General features: G+C 41.8%; 1 protein-coding gene across 21 annotated transcripts in view; it reads right to left on the reverse strand.

Annotated features, from left to right (window-relative positions):
- The window catches only part of lrrfip2 (leucine rich repeat (in FLII) interacting protein 2), a 122232-nt gene that overhangs the window by 16897 nt on the left and 79951 nt on the right, over positions 1 to 25384 (reverse strand). For 7 of the 21 annotated variants that reach the window (XM_034185621.1, XM_034185617.1, XM_034185616.1 and 4 more), the window contains 13 exons: positions 16809 to 16853; positions 16648 to 16716; positions 16355 to 16444; positions 14372 to 14428; positions 13978 to 14031; positions 13820 to 13876; positions 13313 to 13384; positions 12237 to 12350; positions 11797 to 11838; positions 10576 to 10707; positions 10152 to 10223; positions 1546 to 1716; positions 83 to 175 (listed from right to left, as the gene is read on the reverse strand). In XM_034185621.1, the coding sequence (XP_034041512.1) occupies positions 83 to 175; positions 1546 to 1716; positions 10152 to 10223; positions 10576 to 10707; positions 11797 to 11838; positions 12237 to 12350; positions 13313 to 13384; positions 13820 to 13876; positions 13978 to 14031; positions 14372 to 14428; positions 16355 to 16444; positions 16648 to 16716; positions 16809 to 16853 (1068 nt within the window). The remainder of the gene's footprint in view (positions 1 to 82; positions 176 to 1545; positions 1717 to 10151; positions 10224 to 10575; positions 10708 to 11796; positions 11839 to 12236; positions 12351 to 13312; positions 13385 to 13819; positions 13877 to 13977; positions 14032 to 14371; positions 14429 to 16354; positions 16445 to 16647; positions 16717 to 16808; positions 16854 to 25384) is intronic. The other 14 variants (XM_034185638.1, XM_034185623.1, XM_034185637.1 and 11 more) reach the window with 4 other exon arrangements.

The raw sequence follows: 25384 nt of genomic DNA on the forward strand, positions 1-25384 counted from the left end.
AGCATCCAACGCGTGGACACAACACTGAGCTGATGCATTCAGGACAGCAGAAAGTGTCTTCCAAAAGCGGGCGCAGCCTTACCTCAATCAGCTCATCTCTCTGATGGATTCCCTCTTTCAGTTCTTCTTGTTTATGCTGCAGAACTGTGCATGTGTGCTTTTGTCTTTCTAATTCCTGAAACCAAGACAGGACACTTCAGCCACACAACCACATCAACACTGTAACCTTTCCTGCATTCATTCCTATCTTCAACAGATGACTTGCATGTATTAATTAATATATTTATTATTACAACCACTTGTGAGTAATTCAACAGTACATCTGTTGTCTTCACGGAGTGAGATGCAGGTCCTATATTGGCCCTGAGGCCTGTCGATGCTGGTGCTCATTTTCAGGCTCTGTAGCTCAAAGCAGATTAGACTCCCCCTGGATCATACGCCGGTCTGATGCAGGTTACTTCCCAGCAAAGGGTGGTACTACCTATGACCAGCTGGGTGGACTGATGGACTATTTAAACCTCGGGTTTTAATACACATACTGGATCAATTTCAGGTTAAAAAAGTACTACTTTGATTTCCATTTTTAAAAACAAGAACAACAAGCTTTTGCCTGTGGCCCTGAATGAAAACAAAGTGTTTAATGTTTAAGAGCATATTTTAAAAAAACACTACTTAATTGTTATATTATACTGCAGTATGAACTCTATCAGTGAATTAACAAAATAGCCTTTGTCAAAATCATGAAAGTTAAAAAAAAAGAAGAAGAAATGGATCAAAGTGGCTCTGAGTTAATGCTTTTTCAAAAACATGAGGATATCAACATTAACTGGTGAGACGAGAGCAGTAATTTTATTTATAACCCTTTCTGGATAAATACATTAGTTCTTCCCACAGGTTTGAATTCATTCAGATCAGTGGTCCTGCTGAGCAGACGTTTGGTAAAAGGCGGGAGTACACATTATTTTCTGGAGCTCTAGACTTTTAGCCACCTCCACTGCACCTGCGCTTTGAGCACGGACGGCACTTGCTACAGTGGGCTCAGGACTGCACACGAGGAGACGGCAGACACTTTGGCCTCAACTCCCAATGTCTTTGAGATGCTTTCTATGTTTGGACCCAGATGTGCACAGAACCTGTAGCAAGCTGCCTCAAGATTGCTATTCACAGAGTCCATTGATGACTTCATCTGAAGCAGCTTTCCCTCCACTCACTGATTTCAGCTGCATGGAAATTGATGCAGTTATCACTTTAAAAACAAGGCACCATGACACAAAAATCACAATTACGTAAACTCTGCAATCAATCCATGGCCCACGTGTGGCAGCCGTATAGATCACGGATAAACTATGATCCATTATAACACTAAGATTACGTGTCTTGTTCAAGAACACAGATGGGTAGCATGAGCAGGAATCGAACACAGGTCTACATACTGGCAGGCCAGCTCCTCATCCAGCTACCTGCTCTACACAGAATGAATCAAATCAATTTAACTGGGGAAAAAATAAACAGAGTAAAAGGAGCTTCAGAGCACCAGTCCTTCACCTTTGACTTTTCTTCCAGCTCTCTTCTCATCTCTGACATTTGTTCCTCCATTTCCTCTACGACGTCCTTGAGTGTGTCCACGTGATAGATGAGGTTTGCCTTGTCGTTGTCCAGCTGTGCGTTTGATACCATAGCTTTCTTGTACTTCTCCTCCACCTCTGCAAGTGACTCCTGTTAGTTGAGGCGTGTAAATAAACAAAGGTACCAAGATTAAAAACCACAGCTCACTTTCATGCAGCCTGTAAACCATTTGGTTCACACTCATTTCTGTAAATCTCTTAAAATAATGGAGCTGTCCAGTAAATATGATCCATTTGGTGTCTGACCACACATCAGCTCTCTCAAATTTCTAAACTTAAAGTTAACAAGACTTTGCTTGGATTTTTTTTATTTTTTTTTATCTGGGTGGGGGGTCAGCTTCAAAGGGCTCAGGCACCATATATAGGCCAGAATTAATCTTTTGTCTGGATACAATTAATTATTTTGCCACAAGCAATTGCTGAATTTGAAACAAAGTTGTGTAATTTCCTATGGTACTTGAAGGCAGCATCAGTGGCAGCAGCAGCTCCTGCGTGCGCTTATTATTTTTTATTAAATATAACAATATGAGTGCAGGAATGACAATCCAGTCCTTATGTACATGTGGCAACAGGTAGATAATTCAAATGATTATATAAAGAGCTGTTCTGGAAGGCAGAATTCACATTGTGGATCAGCTGCAGCTTGTGGAATAACGCCACATGTGAGTCAATGCGCGTTTACACGGACTGATCAGTTTACTGCTGTGATATATTCAATTATCTTTACACTTATATTTATTCCCCCTTTTGACAGTTTTCTGTTATAAATCAATATATATGATTTAGAACATAATACAGTGATACAGCAGTGACCACGGCACACCAGGTTTTTTTTTTTTTTTTTTGGAGCAAGAGAGAGCGCGCAGCATGTCAACAGACAGTGAGGGTTCTGATGATGATGGAGATGATCCCTCTTTTGTTCTCGACGAGGAACCAGAGCAGGTGGGTCCACCAGCATGCACACAGATTTCCACAGCTTTTGTTTGCAGTTTCTCCAGGACTCAGGCGCTATGAGCGCCGAGTCCTGGAACTCGGAGATGCAGACACACACTGCTCCAGCTGTGGCTCCAGGAGCGTTTCATTTAAAGCGCCGAGAACGTTAGCTTTGGTTTTGTTAAGTTCCTCTTGCTTCGGAGGCTATTCGGTGATAAAGCTCTTTGGTCCACCTTTTCTCAACGAATTGAGACTTTTTAAAAAAACGTTTTTCCCTTCATTCAGGAATCGTCGTGTGCCATGTGACTGGGCCATTAGAGACATACTCTCTGCAGTACTGAGAACAGTTTGATTTAGCTGTTGGTATGATTGAATGCACACATAGTGCATGTGAAATGAGCAAATCAGTCATCAGTCAAGTTCACTAAATGAATGACGAAGAGCACAGTCTGCTGGACAGACACTTTACGAGTTGAGACTGGAATGCAAGGTCTGCATGGTGAGAGGCAACTACACGAATCACTCCACAAACACGGCAAGAATGTTTTAAAAAATAATAATGAATGTGATGATCAAATATATACAATTTTCATTCAAATTCAGAGCTACATTATGACAACGCAAACCTCAGCACTACATCAGTCGGTATTAGTTCAACCCTAAAACAGGCAGTCCAAGACATATTCAGTGACTTGGAAATGTTTATGTGTCTATTCCCTGACTTGTCTTAAAAAAGTTGGCCGTGAAAATATTAAGTAAGAATAAACCACCCTGTACCAACCTTTGTGGAAGGTGTTGTTGGCCTCAAATGCAGGAATAGATGTATATTAACAAATGAAGTTTACCACACAAAAGATGAAATTTTGTATTCATACAGTCAGCATGGGAAAAGACGTCAAAATAAACTCTTGACATTTTCCATATCATCCCAACTTTTTCTGATTTTGTGCTGTGCATCATAATATTAAAATTAGACAAATGGACTGAAAGTTCAAAGAGGATACACAAATCCTCTTGGTATGTTATCAGGATTGCTGAGGCGACCTTTGTCCACACTGACTGCTCTATACTCTGGCAATAAACCTGAGTTACAAGCTAAATAAATTTTAGTTAGACAATTATTTTGTGAGCTGGCTTTGCTGGCCTGTATATCTCGTACACATAAATAAGTTACCCTTCCTTCAGTTGTTAATGCAAATATTGTGATAAGGTAATCAGTTATCTGCCAACCTCCAAGTTCAGATGTGTGTCTTTAGAAATTTAGTTATTTATTTGGAGACTCACTAGTAAAACAAACTTGTTGCAACTTGATCATTAAAGCTCTTGTAATAAAGTTGTGCTCATGACAAAACAGATAGTCCAGGGGCTACTGCCCCCCCCCCACAGCTTGAATCCTTTGGTATGTTGTGCATACAAGCCTACTGCATCAGAAAAATGATGTTTGTTGTTGAAATGTTGAAATTAAACTGATCAGATCACACATTTTATCATTTCAATATTTGGAGAAATTAGCTGTCATTTGAAGGGTCTTGGGGTCCCCAAACTTTTGGCATCAGTTAAATTAGTTTTATGTCATTAGATATGCAAATATAGGCCAAAAGGCCACGTGTACTCAAAGGAAGTCAAAATTCACTACCTATCCTGTTTAAAACACTGCTGTGGCCAAACTAGTTGGAGATTTTCAACCCAACTTTCAAATATGTCAGGGCAGGCACCAGTAAACAATTCAAGAGAGGTGCCACAGTTTCAGAGATTAACCCCTTCACACCTGAGATGCAATATACCGTTTTTGTACCTATGGCCAAAAAGTGTGCTTCCTGGGCCTTGCAGAGAAACATCTGGCAAAATGATGCTCACAACAGCTTTAATTTTATTATTGTTTATCTTAACATTATTGTTCAACATTCGATCCATCCGATGATCCGCCAGGATTACTTTGGGCACTTCAGTGACCGGTTTCAAAGTATATGGCAGCAAACAGTTATGGAGACTTCCAAAAACAAAGTACTCGTGAGTACTCGTGTGTTTCAGACAGGTGATGTAGCTATTCCAAGCGTCCCAGCGTGCACTTCAATAGAATGTAGCTGCTAACATTAAGAGCTGAGACAGATTAATTACAAAGATGACATAAGTGTGATGTTGTGTTATGGCGACTCATTTTTAAGTGATGACTGTTAATTTTGATGCAGTCACAGTAAAAGCAGACGTTCTGAGAAGATTTAGTGCGCCTAAAGCCATGAGCCATAAATGCAGCCTGTCAATAACAATCTCTGATCGAGGCTCAGCTTTGTGCACAATTAATTATGAGAGTTGTATCAATAAAATCTAAAAAATACATCTGCTGCTGGGGAAAATAACATCATGGAGACATTCATGTTCACAGCAGCAGGAGCTGCACAGCACACACACATTCCAACTCCAAATTCACACTCAAAAAAAAAAAAGCTTGCTACAAAACACAAAAGGTGTTTTATAGCCCAGTTGTAGATTGTATTCCAAATGTAAACTCCACATGATCAAAGCCCCCACGCACGCGCACGATCGCCAACAGCAGCTCCGCCTTTAGTTCTCTCACAATTGTGGTACGTGAAGTCATTAACTCCTGGAAACAATGTATTCTGACTTTTTTCCAATGTAACAAATCCATCTCCATGTCAGGAAGTCTGTTAAAAAACAGCGTCATGGAGCTGTCCCCATGTCCATGACCACAGCTTCAGTAACCAGCATCCACACAAACAGCGCGTCACCACACATTAGGTTCCAAAATCCAACACTCTGAAAAAGTTAAGACTTTCAGGGTGAAGTGTGTTATCTCCTCTCTGTATGTCCGAGCCATCACTTTCGAATAGCAGCTCAGAAGCTTCATTTTCAAATTCAGGGAAGTGATGGTCTAGTGATCAAGGTGTTGGGCTTGAGTCCAGAAGATCATGGGTTCAAATCCCCGCCTCACTGGAAAATCACTAAGGGCCCTTGGGCAAGGCCTTTAATCCCCTATTGCTCCTGGTGTCTAGTGAGCGCCTTGTATGGCAGCACCCTGGCATCGGGGTGAATGTGAGGCATAATTGTAAAGCGCTTTGAGCGTCTGATGCAGATGGAAAAGCGCTATATAAATGCAGCCCATTTACCATTTATATGGAGCAGGTTCATTTCCCTCTGTCTGTCAGTAATCGGGATGTTTCTGCTCATTCTAAAATGTGCGTCACGCTGAAAAATGCAGCGTGAGACATTTTTATTAGCACGTGTGTGTGGAGAGACTTACAATCATGAGTACTTTTATGTTGTCTTGCTCACTGGGGCATTCAAAACCATGCAACATGTCCTTTGACATTTTATTTCTTGTGTTAGCTATTGCGTTAATGTTCTATACACTCGTGAGGGAGTACCACACCCATGTTTTCCTGTGAATTTTCAAAATATCACTGCAAAGTGCAATACAGATTAAATACAATTTCATATCACAGTAGAACCTCATTTTTTCTTACCTCAAATATACAAAATCTTGATTATATGCATGCCTGATAACAACGATGACACCACCAATGTTGGCATTTAAAATGTCTATAAAAAAAAAAAATCAGATTCTGATGTATTCAGTGATAAACTGTTCAACACATACATCAAGTCTTTGTTTTGTTTCTTTATACAAGTCATCCTGCAGCATTATTTTTATAGCACAATTGATTATCTTGTTTGTTTTATCAATTAACAATCGCATAGTCAGTGGTAAAAACAGCACACGAGGGAAAACGGTGCATTGCACAGTGGATGCTTAGCAAGGGTGGTGTAGGACAACCTAAGAGAGAGCAAAGTGTGTCCAAGCGGCATATGGGATGGCTGACATGATGAGAGATGGTGCTGGAGACAGAGGAAGAACCCACGAGAAATCCGGCCAATTGAAATGATGTGAGGAGAAAGCCATGTCGAGAAAACAGTTGAAACATTTGAAAATTTTCTCAATCCATTTGATACTGGTGACAAAGAAAGACTAGTGTGCATTTCTTCAGGTTTATCTGCATGACCAGAAGTGGAAAATGATATTCTCTGAGCAGAGGAAGTTGGGTTTGAGGCGAAACAAACATCTATCAATCAAAGACTGCAGAAAGGAGCTGGGTTCTTTGACCCAATTAAGAAACTAAAATTTAAGATGTTTGGTAACATGCAGACGAGTGTGAAACTAAAGACTCTACGGCTTACAAGTTCGATTTGAAACAGAAAAGGGTTGCACAAAGCAACCTGGCAGAATCACACAGTGCAGCAAAACACAGCAGCACGACTTTGATTACATGTTTTTTCAGGTTGTGACAGCACTAGCACGCTCAGATCTAAAGGAAAGGTGAAACCCTTGAAACTGTTGCAAAACATCAGAAATTTCAGGCAGCATTTGCAGAACTACAGTAGTGTTCAGAATAATAATAGTGCTATGTGACTAAAAAGATTAATCCAGGTTTTGAGTATATTTGTTATTGTTAGATGGGAAACAAGGTACCAGTAGATTCAGTAGATTCTCACAAATCCAACAAGACCAAGCATTCATGATATGCACACTCCTAAGGCTATGAAACTGGGCTATTAGTAAAAAAAAAAGTAGAAAAGGGGGTGTTCACAATAATAGTAGTGTGGCATTCAGTCAGTGAGTTCGTCAATTTTGTGGAACAAACAGGTGTGAATCAGGTGTCCCCTATGTAAGGATGAAGCCAGCACCTGTTGAACATGCTTTTCTCTTTGAAAGCGTGAGGAAAATGGGACGTTCAAGACATTGTTCAGAAGAACAGCGTAGTTTGATTAAAAAGTTGATTGGAGAGGGGAAAACATAGGCAGGTGCAGAAAATTATAGACTGTTCATCTACAATGATCTCCAATGCTTTAAAATGGACAAAAAAAAAAAACCAGAGACACGTGGAAGAAAACGGAAAACAACCATCAAAATGGATAGAAGAATAACCAGAATGGCAAAGGCTCACCAATTGATCAGCTCCAGGATGATCAAAGACAGTCTGGAGTTACCTGTAAGTGCTATGACAGTTAGAAGACGCCTGTGTGAAGCTAATTTATTTACAAGAATCCCCTGCAAAGTCCCCCTGTTAAATAAAAGACGTGCAGAAGAGGTTACAATCTGCCAAAGAACACATCAACTGGCCTAAAGAGAAATGCAGGAATATTTTGTGGACTGAGGAGAGTAAAATTGTTCTTTTTGGGTCCAAGGGCCACAGACAGTCTGTGAGACGACCCCCAAACTCTGATTTCAAGCCACAGTTCACAGTGAAGACAGTGAAGCATGGTGGTGCAAGCATCATGATATGGGCATGTTTCTCCTACTATGGTGTTGGGCCTATATATCACATACCAGGTATCATGGATCAGTTTGGATATGTCAAAATACTTGAAGAGGTCATGTTGCCTTATGCTGAAGAGGACATGCCCTTGAAATGGGTGTTTCAACAAGACAATGACCCCAAGCACACTAGTAAACCAGCAAAATCTTGGTTCCAAACCAACAAAATTAATGCCTCGCAGATGTGAAGAAATCATGAAAAACTGTGGTTATACAACTAAATACTAGTTTAGTGATTCACAGGATTGCTAAAAAAGCAGTTTGAACATAATAGTTTTGAGTTTGTAGCGTCAACAGCAGATGCTACTATTATTGTGAACACCCCCTTTTCTACTTTTTTTTTACTAATAGCCCAATTTCATAGCCTTAAGAGTGTGCATATCATGAATGCTTGGTCTTGTTGGATTTGTGAGAGTCTACTGAATCTACTGGTACCTTGTTTCCCATGTAACAATAAGAAATATACTCAAAACCTGGATTAATCTTTTTAGTCACATAGCACTACTATTATTCTGAACACTACTGTAGGAGTCGTGGATAGTTGCTGACGGTGCGGTGGCTTTGCTGGAGGAATTCACCTGCCTACTGTACAGGGACACACAAGCAACAAAAGTGAACAAATTAAGATATACTCGACTTCTGGAGAAGATGCAAAGCTGAAGCCATCCAAGAAGATCGACCTAGCCTCTTTGTCTCTGTGTCGGAGCTCCTTAGCTGAGCACATCAACCGTGCAAATTTCCAAGTCAGTATATGGAAGCATGCACATATACCAAAACCAGCCATTCCCAATCCTACCAAAGGTCACAGCTGGGCTGTTGAATATGGGCAGATTCAGCCTAAATGGTCAGGAAAGAATGTGCTGCCAACCAAACTTGACATTACTGACACCATGAACGAACAGGACAAAGAGCAGGACAGTGAAACAGAAGCAGAAAGTGACAGAGAGACTGAGGAAGACTCAAGCACTGATGACGGTGAAGGCTCAGTTGATTCCAAGTCACTCTTTGTAATTTGCAAAGTTTTGACAGTTGGATAATAATAAAAAATAAAATTAAAGCCATTGTGAGCATCATTTTGCCAGATGTTTCTCTGCAAGGCCCAGGAAGCACACTTTTTATCCATAAGTAGAAAAATGGTATATTGCATCTTAGGTGTGTAGGGGTTAATCTCCAAAACCGTGGCACCTCTCTTGACTTATTTACGGTCAAAAACATTACTGGTGCCTGCCCTAAAACATCTGAAAGTTGGGTTGAAAATCTCCAACTAGTTTGGCCACAGCAGCATTTTAAACAGGAAAGGTAGTGAATTTTGACTTCCTTTGAGTACATGTGACATAATCGACATTTAACTAATGCCAAATGTTAGGGGACCCCAAGACCTTTCAAATGAGAGCCAATTTTCTCCAAATATTGAAAAGATAAATGTGTGGTTTGTAACTGACTGTAATTTCTCATTACGCTCATTCAGTGGGGGCACGCAATATATTTGGCTCAAACGCACATTTTGTACCACTTTATTTGATGGTAATATCATTGTTCTGATGCAGTAGGCCTACATGCACAACAACATACCAAAGACATCAAGCTGTGGGGGGTTGGGGGGGCACATGGGGACCCCCGTAGTAGCCTGTGGACTAAGAGCTGTGAAGGAACTTTTCTGTATCAAAATATAGCTCATAAGATCATGCCTAAAGTGTTCTAGTGTGCAGATAACTGCAAAGAGCTTTAGAATATATCAAAGAATAAGTGAAACCAAAGCATGGTATAAAACACACTAATCTGGGCAAAGTGTACCGATTTGATCAAAATCAAGAAAAACAAGCTTGTTAGTAAACTACTCAAATCAAAACAGAGTGGCTTTCCTGAAAGAACAGGAGGCTGCTGCAGGTGACCATCACAGGCTAAAGCAAGCAACCGGTCACTGTGTGGCATGAAAAGACCGAGTGCAAAACCTAAACTTCAAGCCATGACCGGTATCTGTCAGCAGGTGGAGCGTGTCACTCTTCTTCTTCTTACATATTTGAATCCAGCAGGATTGTGGGAGTGTCTTCACCCCAGGCCATAAACAGTAAGTAGGATCACAACAGAAAGGCAGGGAGGAACATGCAGACGCCATTGCACAATTCAGACGAGCGGGGTGTGCACGCTGTTAGGAAGCATGGGAGGAGCAAGGAGGAAAACACTGAGGGGCAGGAGGTTAGTGAAGGTAAACTGCTCCCAGAGGAGAAGAAAAGGCATGCTGTCAGCTCAAGCACTTCTACCTTCAGCTCTTTAAGCCCTTGCATGTATCGCCCTTCTACATCCTGAATCTGGTCCTTTAGTTCATAGATATCCTGCAGAGCACATGAAGGAATTGTTGTGGAATCAGACGAGACAGGAATTATCAAAGAGGAATAGCAACACCCGAGCTGCCACCGCAGAAACAGTCCAGCTGGTAGACGTGTGATCAAAAGCTGCACAGGACACACGTCATGTCCAGTCCTCCCGTGTGAATAGAAGAACCGTTAAAGCAGACATTTAGGACAGCAGCGATGTGACAAGAGCCAAAACTGTAGGTGGTTCACACCACGAGAGGTCTGCACAGCACAAATATGTGAATTGCTCTACAAAAAACGTGACCATACTAAAAAACAAAACCCAAAACAAAAGCATCAAACCACACACGGTGGAGACTGTACATCTTACCCTAAGTTCACTCAGACTGGTGTCAGGGTCATAGGCGTTACTGGTGTCTGTGCTGCCTCGCCGTGAGGAGGTGCCTCCCAGTGAGGCCAGGGTGGCTGCTGAAAGGCCCGGCGTGGCACAGCGAGAGGACGGCTGCCAAGACACACGACTTCAGTCAGACAAACACAAAACAGAACTGTGATACGGCATTCAGCACCGCAACGTGGTACCACGGAGCTCTGCAGGGAGGGGCCGTGAGCCAGACTGATCCAGTGACAAGTTTACCTGTGTACATCACGACAGTCGAGTTGAACTGAAACAAAGATATCCTTGTGGTGTCGACATTTCATGTTAAAAACTCGCATTAACCGTTTAGGGATTACAACATTTTTATGACCTTGTCCACCATTTTCAGAGCACATTAAACTGGATCAACCTCTGTTCTGACTTCGCTTACGCAGGTAAACCTTTGGAACAGTGTTAACTCAAAGGTCAGAGAAATGGCATTGTGACAGGAATGCTGTCAGTTCAAGAAGATCCACAGATTTACTGATGTATTTTTGGGAGTCTGTGTTGAGTTGCTGGTGAGATTGCAGCTTAGCACCTCAGTCATCACCCTCATGTGGGTGCAAACTGGGTGAATGTTTATACCGTGACTGGATGTTAATCCGCAGTTTTCATTAAAAACACTTTTAAACCAGAAATGACAAGTTTGTCATACATTGCTGTTATTCATCAACAAACATGGAAGACAAATGGGGAAAATATAAAGAAAACAGGACTTCCTGTGGTCCAATACGATGTTCTCATCAACAAGACTTTTGATACAACTACTCAGGTTCTGCATGAGTACAACTCCTCAATGGAAACTATGTTTGTGTCTAATGAAGACTATGAATAAAGAAAAAACTAGAGCACCGCACTCATAGAGTGCAAACCTCCGCCAACACTAGTTTCCAATTCCACAAATTTTTACCTTTAAAAAATTTTCAAGGTCAAAGTCTTAGAAGTGGCTTTTCATAAGCTAAATCAGATGTGATCAAATATTAGGAGGATGTATTTAGTTCATGCACTTGAAGGGAAGTATTTTTGTGGTGTTGTCAGGTTTTATTTTTTCCAAATTTTTCAGTTTCTGAATGCTTTTCAGATCATTTTCACAGAACATTGGTTATCTCTGCTGTCCACAGTTTGTCACTGGCTTTTTGGCACTTTTACAAATTAAATAAAAGATAATGCACTCACCCGACTGTAGTCTGAATACTGTCTGTCACACTTTTCATCCATCTGAGGGGGGGGGAAAAAAAAAGAACAACACTGTCAGATGACGTAGAGTATTGTGAGGCACGTGCATCCTGCACAGTCATGCTTGGATCCTCCTCATCTGTAAATTCAGAGTTAGTCCAGGAGTTAATGTGACAGAGGATACGGTTCTGCAGGCTGACGTATTATAAGGTGATGATCATCAAATGAAACCCTGAACCACACCACTCCATCACCTCAAAAAAACTGATTCCATATCCAGACTGCTACATAGCAGTGCGGCTGCAACAACGCGTTTTCACTCAACGCAGGCTGTGTGAGCGGTTTTCAAACCGGTTACTTTATTTTAATCATGCATCAACACAACACAAATCAACTTCTATTGGTTTGGGATGCATCTAACTGCAATCTGATCCACTTACAGTTTCCAGATCTGGACTGCCCAAATCATCGAGGTCAGACACAATACTGCCCTTTTGGTTGGAGCGGCTAAAGTAATCAGCAGCCGACTCGCTAATGTCCGAGAAGTCAGATGACTGCCCACCACACACACACACACACACAGGATAGAGGCAAAGACAAGGAAAAGTACAGTAAAATTAACCAAGAGACAAAGGATGGCAAGAAAACAGCAACAGAGTACCAGAGGACATAACTAGGGCCACTGCAAAAGTTGCCTGGTGAAGGCACATATGGATCACTGAAAATGTGCATAAATGATCCCTTTTGGAGTTTAGGTTTGAATTTTCCCAGGTCAATTACCACTCTGTAATTTAAGTTTCTGTGTTCGCCTGTTTACCATTTTCACTGTGACCACAGGGCTGAATGATTTCAAAGTTGGTCAACATATCTGACTTCATGGGGATGTTTCAGACGTTTACAAATACTTTGTGTAGTTACAAGTTTTGCCTACTTTATTTCACACTGCAGAAAACAACTGCCATGACCTCCACTGTCAATGTAACTTCAACACGCTCAATGCGTTCCACCTGAGCTCCTCTTCTGAATAAAGACACTTGGTTTCTATGACATTTTTCATTGGACCTACAACTGCATTCATCTAACAGTGATGCTATGGTTGTTTCCTTCTGGCTCTTTGGGTGCTAGTTAGAATCTTAATCTTCCAAAACCCTGTATGTTTTAATTGTTCAGGATATTCTGTAAGCAAAAATTCACGTTGACCAAGTCTGAAACTGATCTCACCCACAAAACCTAAAGTGATGGCAAACAAAACAACAGTAATATAGAATTCATCTGACTTTGTGGTACACATCTTATCTCCCTAACTACTACATGCAGAGTGCCAATTACAAAAAAAACTTGTATACGGCAAGAATTGACTTGCCAGTACAGAGAAGCAAGACTGGAAAGCTTCAGATTTCTCCATATGCTGCTGTCACTGCCAACAACGGCAAGTACAAAGTGCCATGAAAGCTCAGAAACAGTATAGATTCTATGATGCCCAGTTTCCACCCACAGTCAGGTCTCTATGGCTCACCACACTGTCCCTGCGGCCTCTGCTGAAGCGTTCCTGGGACACACTGCTCACAGTGTCATCGTCTGAGGAGAACTGAGAGGAATCACACACACAGAGAGAAAATGAAGATCTATCGCAATGTGGCATGACTGTATTCCCATTGGTTTTTTGTTTGTCTTCACACACATTATCAAGTGTCTGTATTAGCGTAATTACTGGATTATATCAATGAATATAATAAAATTATTCGAATCCATGCAATTAGAACATTGTTTCCAAATGCAACCACTCAAATTACAAATAAGACAACTCTATTAGAATGTCTGTCTGCAAAATCTTATTTTACACACTTTAATTGAATGCAACAAGTAGCCATTGCTCATTTTCAAGTGGGAAGTTGGACGTTTCCCCAAAAAAGTGGTGATGGTGCTGAATGGACGAGGGGCTGTATGTTAGTAGTGTGGTGTGGCGTCTGCACGTGGCGCTAGCTGGCATCATGCAGGGTGCAGGAGTTTGGCGTGTGCTCACCACAGGGCTGCTGCGAGTGGAGCTGGCTCCAGAGGAGCACCAGCTGTATTCAGAGGGCTGTGGGTGGCAGGGGGACAGAACAACACCATGAGGACAGTTGCTGGGCACGCCGTCCTGCTGTGGCGTTTAACTGGCTTTAGATACACATTTAAACTTACAGCTCTCGAACTGTAACCTGAGCCGTACAGACCAGCGTCCTCGTAAATAGAGGCCTGAGGGCAAACGTGGAACACAATGCAGAGCTCAGCAAAATATGAGTCCAAATTGCAGAGATTCAAAAACTGGTTTGAACACAGTGACTTTTTAAAGAGTCAACCACGCAACGAAAACACCAACACCACCACACTGTGAATGTCAAATACCTTACAGTCATACAAACTCCACTTTATATTAAAATGACAGATCTCTGGTCTCAAATAAGAGCTCAGAGTATGTGAAGGAGAAGCTGTTCCATCCATCATGAGCATCATATCAGATGCAGCTGGACATCAGGAAGGCAGAAGGTCAACATGAAAAGTAAGCCGTGCAGAGACTCTGTGAACACAAACTGACCGTGCTGTAACTACGGGACAGCCCTGTGCCCGTGGTGGAGGACGAGGAATTGGTCATCTGTCAAAGAAGAATAGAGCAAGGAATTGTCCATTTAGAGGACAGAGTAAGTGAATAATAACACTGAGGTGGACTCAGTCAGTCAGTAGAAACAGGCTGACGGTATTTCTGACCCTCTAATATATGCCAAGTGGTCCTGCTGGGATCCAGCCATCCGTCCCAGAGAATTATGTCCTTTATTGAGAATAAAAAGTCTCTGGCATGACTAGATTACAGCAGTACCACTGAAAACTGAAACAGGCAAGGTAGTATCATGGAACTGTCCAAATACTGTATTTTCCAAAGTATAAGTCATTAATTTGAGAGGTCCTGTGACTTACCATATTTGCATGTCTGAACACTATACATGAAATTCTGCCTGCAGGAGGAATGGGCGTTTGCACGAACCTGGACCGCCCATTTCAATAAAATGCCCGATTTCCTTACAAACAAAGAGTAAATCACCTGTCTGGGTGTTTTTGTCCTATCCTTTTGCCATTTCTTACATGTGGTCCTTGTCAGCTGATGTTTCTGGCTCTTAAACTGTTTTTTCATCTCAGCAGAAAAAAAAAACAAGTGATGTGACGTGCACGGTCGGTTTCAATATTAACCGCGTGGACAATACTACACTGAAACATTTTTGCACAGCATTTATATTAAAGCAGAAAACTCTGGTACTCATGGAACCTTCAAAAGTTCCTCCTTGTTTAAATGCAGGTGACGCCACAGTTAAATCAGTTTGTTGCTGTTCATGATTCCTGCTCGTTAAGATAAAATGTCAATTTTCCTGTCAGCCTCTCAATGAAAACAGTGGAAGATCCAATCTGTCCCTGTCAACTCGTGAACTCTGTTTTCTCCGTGTTTGTGTCCAGAACACTGTGTGTTCTTTCTGTGTCCAAATCTCTCAAATTCAAAAGGACAAACAAATGTCCAGGCAGCAGGAAAGATCCATCTGAACTCCCCCTTGAAGTTTTAAAGACGCACAAAACTTTCTGAAAAACTCTGTGCACATCAGCTGACAAGGAACTCATTTTGCTGGCTGGAAAGAGGACTTTTGTCAGACACAAACAAACTGATCATAGCTCCTTCACCATGTGACTGGGGTTTGTACAAAGCTAGCCACATTGTCACTTAACACTTCCCATTTCTTGCACAAGAATCTTTCACAATAAGAGCACAGGTGAAACGGATGACGTCATCACAAGTCAGACGTGGAAGGGATGAGAAAAACATTGTGAAAACTCATTGTTTTAGACTTTTTACAATGTGTTAGGGATCACAGAATAAATTTATTTTAGATGGGTGCTTAATAAACTAAAAATATTTAAATTGGGTAGGTGTTTAACCAACTCTCTACAAAAAAGAGGGTGAGCTGATGCTCAGCCATGGGCCCTCAGACGGACGAATGTGGTTTATACTGAAAAATCACATATTCATTATTAATAATTATTAAATAAAATAAACTCCAATAATAAAAGAATAAATACCAGTAAAAACATACACTACAACAACAAACGCACACTCAAGCACACACACACAAAAACAAATTCAAGATCTGATAATGCAGAGGGGAAGTTTTTACCTCTTCAAGTGGTAATTTTTTGACAGGTGCGACCTACACTGGCCATCATTTTGTCGGTCAACAGGTAATTTACATGAATTCAAATGAACATATGAGCCACAGCAGTGTAAAGCGATGTCTCCTTGTAAAACGAAAGCTATGGCTTTCTAGAACAGACTTAATATTTAGCTACAACAACTCTCTCACTTTGATCCTTTTTATGACACACAAACACCCATGACTGCAGTATACTGTTATCACAACTGTATATACTAAAAGTATCCAATAAAGAAGATAATCTATGAACAGCCTGATTCAGTTGGATTGTTGCTGCAGTCTGCACTCAAAAGGATTAGCCCGTGCATGGTGCTGAGAGGAGGACCGACCCGAGGCTGATAGGAGGAGGTAGAAGGTAGAGAAGGGAGTTTGGTCTTCGTTAGGCTGGTGTATTTCCTTTGATCATAGTACAGTCCAGTCTGTAAGGGGACCAACACAATATGACAATGATAAACCTGATCTTCAAATGTCATACGATTTTGACAAACAAACTGGTAATGTCTACGTGAGCCGACATAAAGTAAAGATTAGTCAAACCTATACAGATCTATCACACGCTCACACCGCTGGTGTTATGCTCGAGCCTGCAGTAAGGACAACAACACTAAGGGGGAACACTGACCAGCAGGTCCTTCCTGTGGGAGCTGGATGAAGCCTTTTTATGGCCATGCAGGTCATTATACACAGAACTCTGTTCAACCAGACAAAAAGCAAAGTAAAATAAAACGAAGATCCAGGGCTTAGAAGCAGAGATAAATGTATGCTTATCAGACAGATACATACAGTGGAGCGGGAGCCCTTGAGGACTGCGCTAGTGGAGCCTTCAGACTGAAGAGAGAGAAAGGAATTATGAGCAGAGAAAGATCAAATATACTGTACAGTATGTGAAGCAGGGTTTGGCCTGCCAGCCAAGTAACACTGCAAGAACCTAAAATTCAGACTTTGGGGTTTTTCTGTGCTTTAAGCAGGAATGCTCCAATCCCTAATGCCGATTCTATGTCCGTCTAAGACAATCAAGTTGTTTGTGACTCTGCTGTGAAACATGAAAAAGCTAACAGAGAATTCAAAATGACTCCCGTTGAGTCCAAGTGCTGCACCACACTGAATCGTACAGAGAACAGCTAAAGTTTTCAATTTCTCCAGTTTGCACAGCTTTTCTGTAGCTTAAAGTTTTATCTAAATGACATTACATTATTGTTGGAGCTGGGCTGTTTAAACTGTTACAATGAAGATCGTTCTGTGCAGCTGAGTGCAGCAAGAAACACAGGGAGGCAGAGGAGTGTCATTCTATTCTATGTGGCAATTTAAACAATTTTAACTAAAGTAAAAAAAAAGGGAAGTCACAGGAAAAGCTCCATACAAGGTTCAATTTGTCACTAAATAAGAAGCTACAGTTTTTGAGGATGCGGCAGAGTCAGAGTCTGGTCAGTGATACACAACAATTATATATCATTACTGTACTTGTTTAGCAATAATATACTTAAATAGTTGTAATGTGACCATTGTGAATATTTATGCAGGTTAAAGTAAACATGTTAATAACCACACTTTCTGATGTGAATTCTCATTTTTACTGTGAAAAACTGCACCTATATACAAGATGGTGGTTCAGGACCAGATTATTATTTGACATACCTTATCTTACTATACACAGCAAGTACATACACTGAAAAACGTAAAGGTGCCCTGACACTTGCATGACTTTGATCCACACACATCGTTGTGATGATCCCACCTGCTGTGTTCCCAGCTGGATGCCATGTTTTGTTCCATATAATTATATAAAATAATTATTTTGTTGCGGATTAATCATTATCTTTCAGAGTTGGCTGTTGAAAATGGCTCTAATCGCTTCCGGAATCACAGAGGAGCGCTCCAGCTGCTGCTTTTCGCGAGCATGCTTAATGAAGTGGAGAACGTATTTGGAGCCGTCTAAAAACGTAAATGTCATGTTTATATTGTAATAGCTTGGTAAAACAGTTGCATGTTCATCCCTTATTGTGTGCAGCTGTAAAAGTATGTTTATGATAGATTTAATATCTCGTTATAATCACTCAGATGAGTTGCGCTCTGATGCGGTGCGCTGATGCAATCATTCGCACTCACACGCAGTGTTTTTGAATTGTTTGCGTAATGTTCATGTAATTAATGTGTGATGGACATTTTGAATATTTCATAATTTTCTTTGCGCACTTGCATGAAGCTGCAATGCGTTTGAGACAAGTGTGCACGGCAGAGCGCATGCAAGTGCATGGATCAATGTCATGTAAGTGTCAGGGGGCTTTAACAGTACAACTACACTGCACTAATCTGGTGTTTACACTTCAGAAGCACAGAGATGGACAAAGTACTTTGAAATATTTAACAATATCTATGTTTACATACACCCTGACAATCCACTAATAATCAGAACTGAAAACCTAAACACAAACCATAAACTCAGTGAGAATGAAATGTCTAGAACTGAATTCTTTAATAATCTCTTTCAAAGGACAACATTAATGCCTATAGATAATGTGCAGGTGACGCCACAGATCACGTGATATGTGCCTAGGCAGCCATACTGCAACTTTCACACTGCATGAATGGCAAATGATTGAGCCCTATGTTTTGCAAGTGTGCTGTTTCACTTTATTTACGACTGTCTACACAAATTATAAAAATAAACGCCTAAATTAAATAAGCGGCGGGCATTATGGCCATTAAAAAGATTAGGGCAAGTGTACCCATTAAGTCCATGGACCCTTTAAGCCCACTTTCAACTTTGATGTCAATTTACAAAAAAGAAAACATATATTCTGCCATCCATTACTTCATCCAATCAAATGGTTTGCTACTTCTATGACATTTTTTACTGCATACAAATCACATTTCCCCAATGTTGAGTTAGCCCCACCCAAAAGTATACAGTGACAAGAAGACACCCAAAAATGTTGGTGTTTTGAGACCTATCAGATTTTATTCATTTTCAGCAAGTTTCAGCCACATCTTTAAGTACATTAATATTATGTCAAAAAAGAGGTAAATGTACTAATTTTGATTTATAAATGAATAGTATTTTTGACAAATTATACTATTTCCCTTCAAATGGAAGGATGAGTTTATAAGCTAGCAAACATAGCTAATCTCATGCTAACACACGTAGCCCTGGTAATGCTACTTTGCCACAAGAACTAAGGTTGCCAGCTACAAATATTAAGCATTTGGCATTCATTTAACTGATATTTAGATAAATGCATCATAAATTGCTCTGTGGAGCTGATTAATTTCATAAATTAGCTTTTTTTTTTTTTTTTTTTTAAAGATGGGCTTAAATGGTACATCCCATCAAAATGCATGCAAACTACAGCGAGTACATGCTAATATTCAGTGATAAAAATTTATATTTCTAAATGTGTGCACAGTAGTAACTGCTGTAATGTTTGACGCAAACTATACGAGGTCTATTAGAAAAGTATCCGACCTTATTATTTTTTTTCAAAAACCATATGGATTTGACTCACGTGTGATTGCGTCAGACAAGCTTGAACCTTCGTGCGCATGCGTGAGTTTTTTCATGCCTGTCGGTTGCGTCATTCGCCTGTGGGCTTTTTTTCCATCAGAATTTTTTTCAGAAACTGTTAGAGACTGGCAGCTGGAAACCATTAGAAAAATTTATCTGGCTTTCGGTGAAAATGTTACGGGCTTGGTAGAGAATATGGAGTGTTACTGTCGCTTTAAGGACGGCCCTCAGTGGGTGTGGGGTGCGCCGCGATCCGAAGCCGCCATCAACAGGCTGAACAACCATTTCATTTCTAAACGGATGGCTGTCTGGATCCGTGACCATTGTGTGCCATTTCTCTGGTTATCACAAGAGCTGGACATCAACCATTTTCCGGCAGATTTCACTTTTAACAAGAGATTTTGAAGCAGAGGCTTCGCGCGTCACGATGGATTTGCTACTGGAGCGAGACAAAACCACCACCGTTTTGGTCTCACAGGACGGCTTTGGGATGGCGTTCAGACAGCTGTCGGTGATTTTTCCATTGAGTGATTATCCGAGAAATTGTGGACATGCCAGAACATGTCCTGTGAGGCTTCATCACGGCGCTGCTTTGCGCCATGCAGCACCGCTGCGATGCGCGAAGCCTCCGCTCCTCTTTCCATGACAAAAACTCCTGTAACAGTGGAATGTGCCGTTCATTTCCAAGCTGGACGCTGTGTTTTATCTGGGACGTCATCTGACTAGCACAGAAATTGTGAAAAGATGTGGACATCAGCACTTTTTCGGCACATTGAGACAGACGTGCGGAGGAATTCCGCGCGTCGCGGCGGTGCCGCATGGCGCAAAGCAACGCCGTGATGAAGCCTCACAGGACATGTTCTGGCATGTCCAGGCACATCCACAATTTCTCGGATAATCACTCGATGGAAAAACCACCGACAGCTGGCTGAACGCCATCTCAAAGCCGTCCTGTGAGACCAAAACGGAGGTGGTTTTGTCTCGCTCCAGTAGCGAATCCATCGTGATGCGCGAAGCCTCCGCTCGGCTTTCCATGACAAAATCTCTTGTTAAAAGTGAAATCTGCCGGAAAATGGTTGATGTCCAGCTCTTGTGATAACCAGAGAAATGGCACACAATGGTCACGGATCCAGACAGCCATCCGTTTAGAAATGAAATGGTCATTCAGCCTGTGGATGGCGGCTTCGGAGCACGGCGCGCCCCACAGCCGCTGGGGGCCGTCCTTAAAGCGACAGTAACACTCATTCTCTATCAAGCCCGTAACATTTTCACTGAAAGCCAGATAAATTTTTCTAATGGTTTCCAACTGCCAGTCTCTAACAGTTTCTGAAAAAATTCTAATGGAAAAAAAGGCCAAATCATTCCGCCATTTCCTGGCAATGAAACAACGACGAGAGGGGTGGACCACTCCTCACTCAAAACCTGCTCACAGGCGAATGACGCAACCGACAGGTGTGAAAAAACTCACGCATGCGCACGAAGGTTCAAGCTTGTCTGACGCAATCACACGTGATTCAAATCCATATGGTTTTTGAAAAAAATAACAAGGTCGGATACTTTTCTAATAGACCTCATATTTAGGCTCCATGCGTAGCTTTGTGAGCATATCTTAAGGCCCGGTCACACGGCACTTAAGTGCAACAAAGCCAAAATGAAACAAGAAATCTGGACTTTTGTTGGCATTGTTTAACCTTCGCGCAGCTTCATTCCTGCAGCTGGTGCTTCATCAGGATTTTCAACTGTTGAAAAATTTAAACAAATGCCGCCGAAAGCCTCAATTCATCTGTATTTTGTTTTGCTGTAGCTGTTGAGGTTTTTTTTTTAATCGTTTGAGTTTTTGTAACGTTAGTGTTAGTTTGACTTTGTTCGACCAGCTGAATGTTTTCACACAGTACAGAAGCCAGTTTGTCAGTGCTGCTGTGGTGGAGAGATGCAGCTCCTCCGCGGCAGAGCTGGTGTGTGCAGTGTGGGGCTTCTGCCACTGCGTGTGATGTGGCGAGTGCAGCTGCTGTCATGCTGTGGTGCCGGCCGGCCAGGAAGAATTTGTCGGCCTCTTCTGCCAGCACATGGCAGTCTGTGATCGTGGTGTTATTCCAGTGCTGTGTGCACCTGAGAGGAGAGTTGTTGCACAAAAAGCCCGGCCGGTGTGTAGCATTCTGTCCATGAACTCGTAAAGGCTTGCTGTCCTCCAATCTGTGCAGAGAGAAGCGCTTGTTGGCCCTTTCAGTCTGACAGTTCAAAAGTTCTTAGAAAGTGATCCTTGATCACTGCGTATTTGTTCGCAGTGGGGGGGGGGGGGGGGGGGGGGTGTCTTTGCAGGAGCGCAGCAAGCTGATCGCGTTCCATCTTGCTCCAATTAAAAAATAAAAAACTGAAGTGCTTTGCTTGCAGCTGTGTATGTTTGCTTTTAATGTGTGCGTTCTGTAGCGTGTAGCCCTTGCCGCACTCCTGCCTTCATTTCTTTTTTCTTTTTTTTTTTGCATTGTGGAAATGCGCTCCGTTCTCCAAACAGTACAGCAAATGGCACCCAGGTTTGAAGATGTACAGCAGGACACACTGCTTCCTTGACAGGGATGGGAACATCAGATCGCAAAGTTCAGAGTCCTTCTGTATCCTGCCACCCCCCCCAAAAAAGTGGAGAATATTGCCATTTAAAGTCACAAGCAAACTTTAAAGCCCCGTTTACACATAGGCGGTAAGAGCTCTCGGAAGCGTCCCGGAAGAGTTTTTGGCCGTCTTAAGGATCACACGCGTTGTTAACGCCGGCACTAGAGGGCGTGGCTTAGTTCCGGCTTTACTGGGAATCGGCGAAAAAATTATTCAACGTGTCGAATAATTCCGGGAGCGCTCCTGGAGAATTCACGTCACGACGGAGACAACGCGAACAACGGCGTTTGATACTTTTTAATCGCCGTTTCATCCTGCCCCTTCCTGTAGTGCCGCAGTTTACACCGCCGTACTTGGCAGCCGGCATTGTATCCCTAACCAACGACGTGTAAAACAGCGATAGAGCCCACATCGGCGTCCTCAAAGGCGTTTTAACTGGCGACAGAGGCAGACAAAATGGCGGCGCTAGCGGACAGTACGCCGTTCTAAATGCCACCTCCCGGTTAATGGCGTTCCAAACTGCCGATAGGCGGCGGTCAATATAAAAATGCTAGCACGCTGAATGCAGGCCTCTCACTCGCGGCCAGCTACAGATATTTTTGCAGAGAAGCTCCAGTATGCCTCCTAAAAGAAAATTGGCAGTGGCAAGGACTTACCAAGAGGTCTGGTTCAGAAGCAGAGGGATGGCCTGTGGTGGAGACAAGCAACACGTTGAGGAGGGGGAAAAGGAGAGGAAAAGGCTGAGGATGAGTTCCCTCGCCCTGCAGTGACAGAGGCATGTATCCCTGCTGCTTCAGCCTATTATGCTCTGGGGGCGGTGCCTATATGCGTTACTCCAGTTCCTGGAGTAACGCAGGATTTGCCTGGATAAAACCAGTGGTACACAGGGCATTATCGGCGGCAGCAGAACACCGCCGTTCTCACGCGTGTCTTAGCCTGCAATTGTAAAGGATAGAACTGGGTATTAACCCCCATTGCTTGACGTGTGCTGGATGCTACGGTGTCAAAACGCCGCTTTATTTGGCGGATTTAGTGGAGTTTTATCCTCGTATTTGCGGCTAGTACGGCGCTCAACACGCCGGTGAAATGCTCCGCCTCTTTCCACCGCGAAAACAGCCGGAACTACCGCAAACTTCGGTCTACGTACTACCCGCCGACAAAACCGTCTATGTGTAACCTGGGCTTAAGCTTCCCGTCTCGTTTCAGCACTGAGAGCGAGACAAACAAGGACTCAGGCACTACAGAGCTCCATCCCAGCACCGAGTCCTGGAACACAGAGCAGGATGCAGACACACACTGTTCCAGCAGTGGCTCCAGGCGCGTTTTGTTTCAACGTTAGCTTCAGTTTCATTTTGTTCCTCTTTTGTTTCTTTTGCCCTCTTGATTCATAATCTATTCAGTGATGGGAAAAGTCAAACGCTCATTCGTCCACCTTTTCTCGATTTATGACTTTTTTACTTTTTTCCCCCCCTTTGTTCAGGAATCGTCGTAAGCCATGTGACCGGGCCATTACATTTTGAAAGGAAGCGTTGTCCTTTTTATGCGTTCCTCATGGCGGAGCCATTTAAGACCAGCATGCTCAATTTAAGCCCACCTCATGTATTTCAATAGAGAATTTCCTCTAGTACAAGTTAAATACATTTTTCTGTTCAGAAGTGTTTAAAAGTAACAGTTCACTGTGTGATGTTAAATTACTGATCTACTTGATGTGTGAGAGAGAGAGAGAGAGAGAGAGAGAGAGAGAGAGAGAGAGAGAGAGAGAGAGAGAGAGAGAGAGAGAGAGAGAGAGAGAGAGAGAGAGAGAGAACGAATGCGCGCTAGACAGAAATAAAATGTAAAGTATCTTGGTATGATTATGAATATAGATGTCTTTGTTTTCAACAAGGAAATGTCCAAGAGAAAAAAACTACAGCACCTATCCAAAAATGGCAGAGGCATGTTGCCTTTACCATGACGGAGCAATAAAGAATTTGTCTCTGCTTGCAAAACAATGTGGCATGGACAGAAAATCTTTGAGGGAAAGCGTGAAGGAGAAGGTCAGAGTTGATGCTCAACAGGGACAGGAGATCTTCCTCAGTTCAGTGGTAGAGAGAGACATTTCAGAGAGTCTTCAGGTAGCCTGTGACCAAGAGGCTAGAGTGCACAGAACAAGTTCAGTCTAAGATGAAAGGACAAAACTGATGTGATCTTAAAGTCCCTTACACAACCGTTTCTGTCCTTTTATAATCTCTGCGGGTCCTCTGTGACTGAGGAAGGGGCCTTACCCATGCTGACCTTTAAGATCTTGTTGAGGACTATATTCTGGATAATGATCTTCAGAGTCCATTCACTAATGGGAGGCCAGGACGCAAATGGTTTAAACGTTTCCATCCTGAGCTTACCATTCGTAAATTGGAACAGTTGTCTGTGGCTAGATGGGAGGCCTCAGCCAATGTTGAGCCAATGTCATTTGTTCAGATGATCTTTATTGCAAAGGGATTTTTTTTAAGACATGTTCACTGTTATCTAATAAATACATTGCTGTTTATTTTTAACTGAATTGTCCGAAGTGCCTAAAATTAATCTAAATTAACACTGAACTGTCCGAAGTGCCTAAAATTAATCTAAATTAACTGATTCATTGTTGTGTGTTGTGTACTGCACTGTTTTTCATGTATGTCATTTGTTCAGATGATGATCTTGTTCAAAAGAGATAAAAAAAAAAACTTTTCACTGTCATTTATAAAATATATTGCAATAATTATATTTTATGCATTAATTATTGCATTAAACAAGTTTATTGTATCAATAAGTGATGTTATGAAATTATTTGGAACACACATGGGCTTAAATGGTACCATGGCACCAATTAAGCCTATTCCAGACTTTTGACTTTTTTCCTAAAATTTTTTTTTTTTTTTTTTAAATTGTACATCAGCTAATTACTAAATATTGAAATGAGAGGTAAATGTTGCCCTTTAGCAAATGATGTAACTTACAAATTATGTCAATATACAGGAAAAATAGTGAAACTTAGATTTTAGTGGGCTTAATGGGTACACTCGCACTACATTTAGTCGAGTCACTCTTTTTTTCCAAGTCAGATGCAGAGTGGTAAAATTCTAAAGCATGATTTATGCTTCTGCAACTCTGTGGCCATGCAATGACATCAGCGTGTGCGACAGTTTTAAAGTTCTCAGTTGTGTCTTAATGCAATTTTTCTGGATTATGGTTTTTCTGGATTAATTTGTCCCCCAACAAGCTCTTCTTT

Source organism: Thalassophryne amazonica, chromosome 13, assembly GCF_902500255.1.
Source record: "Thalassophryne amazonica chromosome 13, fThaAma1.1, whole genome shotgun sequence".
NCBI classification, from domain to species: domain Eukaryota; kingdom Metazoa; phylum Chordata; class Actinopteri; order Batrachoidiformes; family Batrachoididae; genus Thalassophryne; species Thalassophryne amazonica.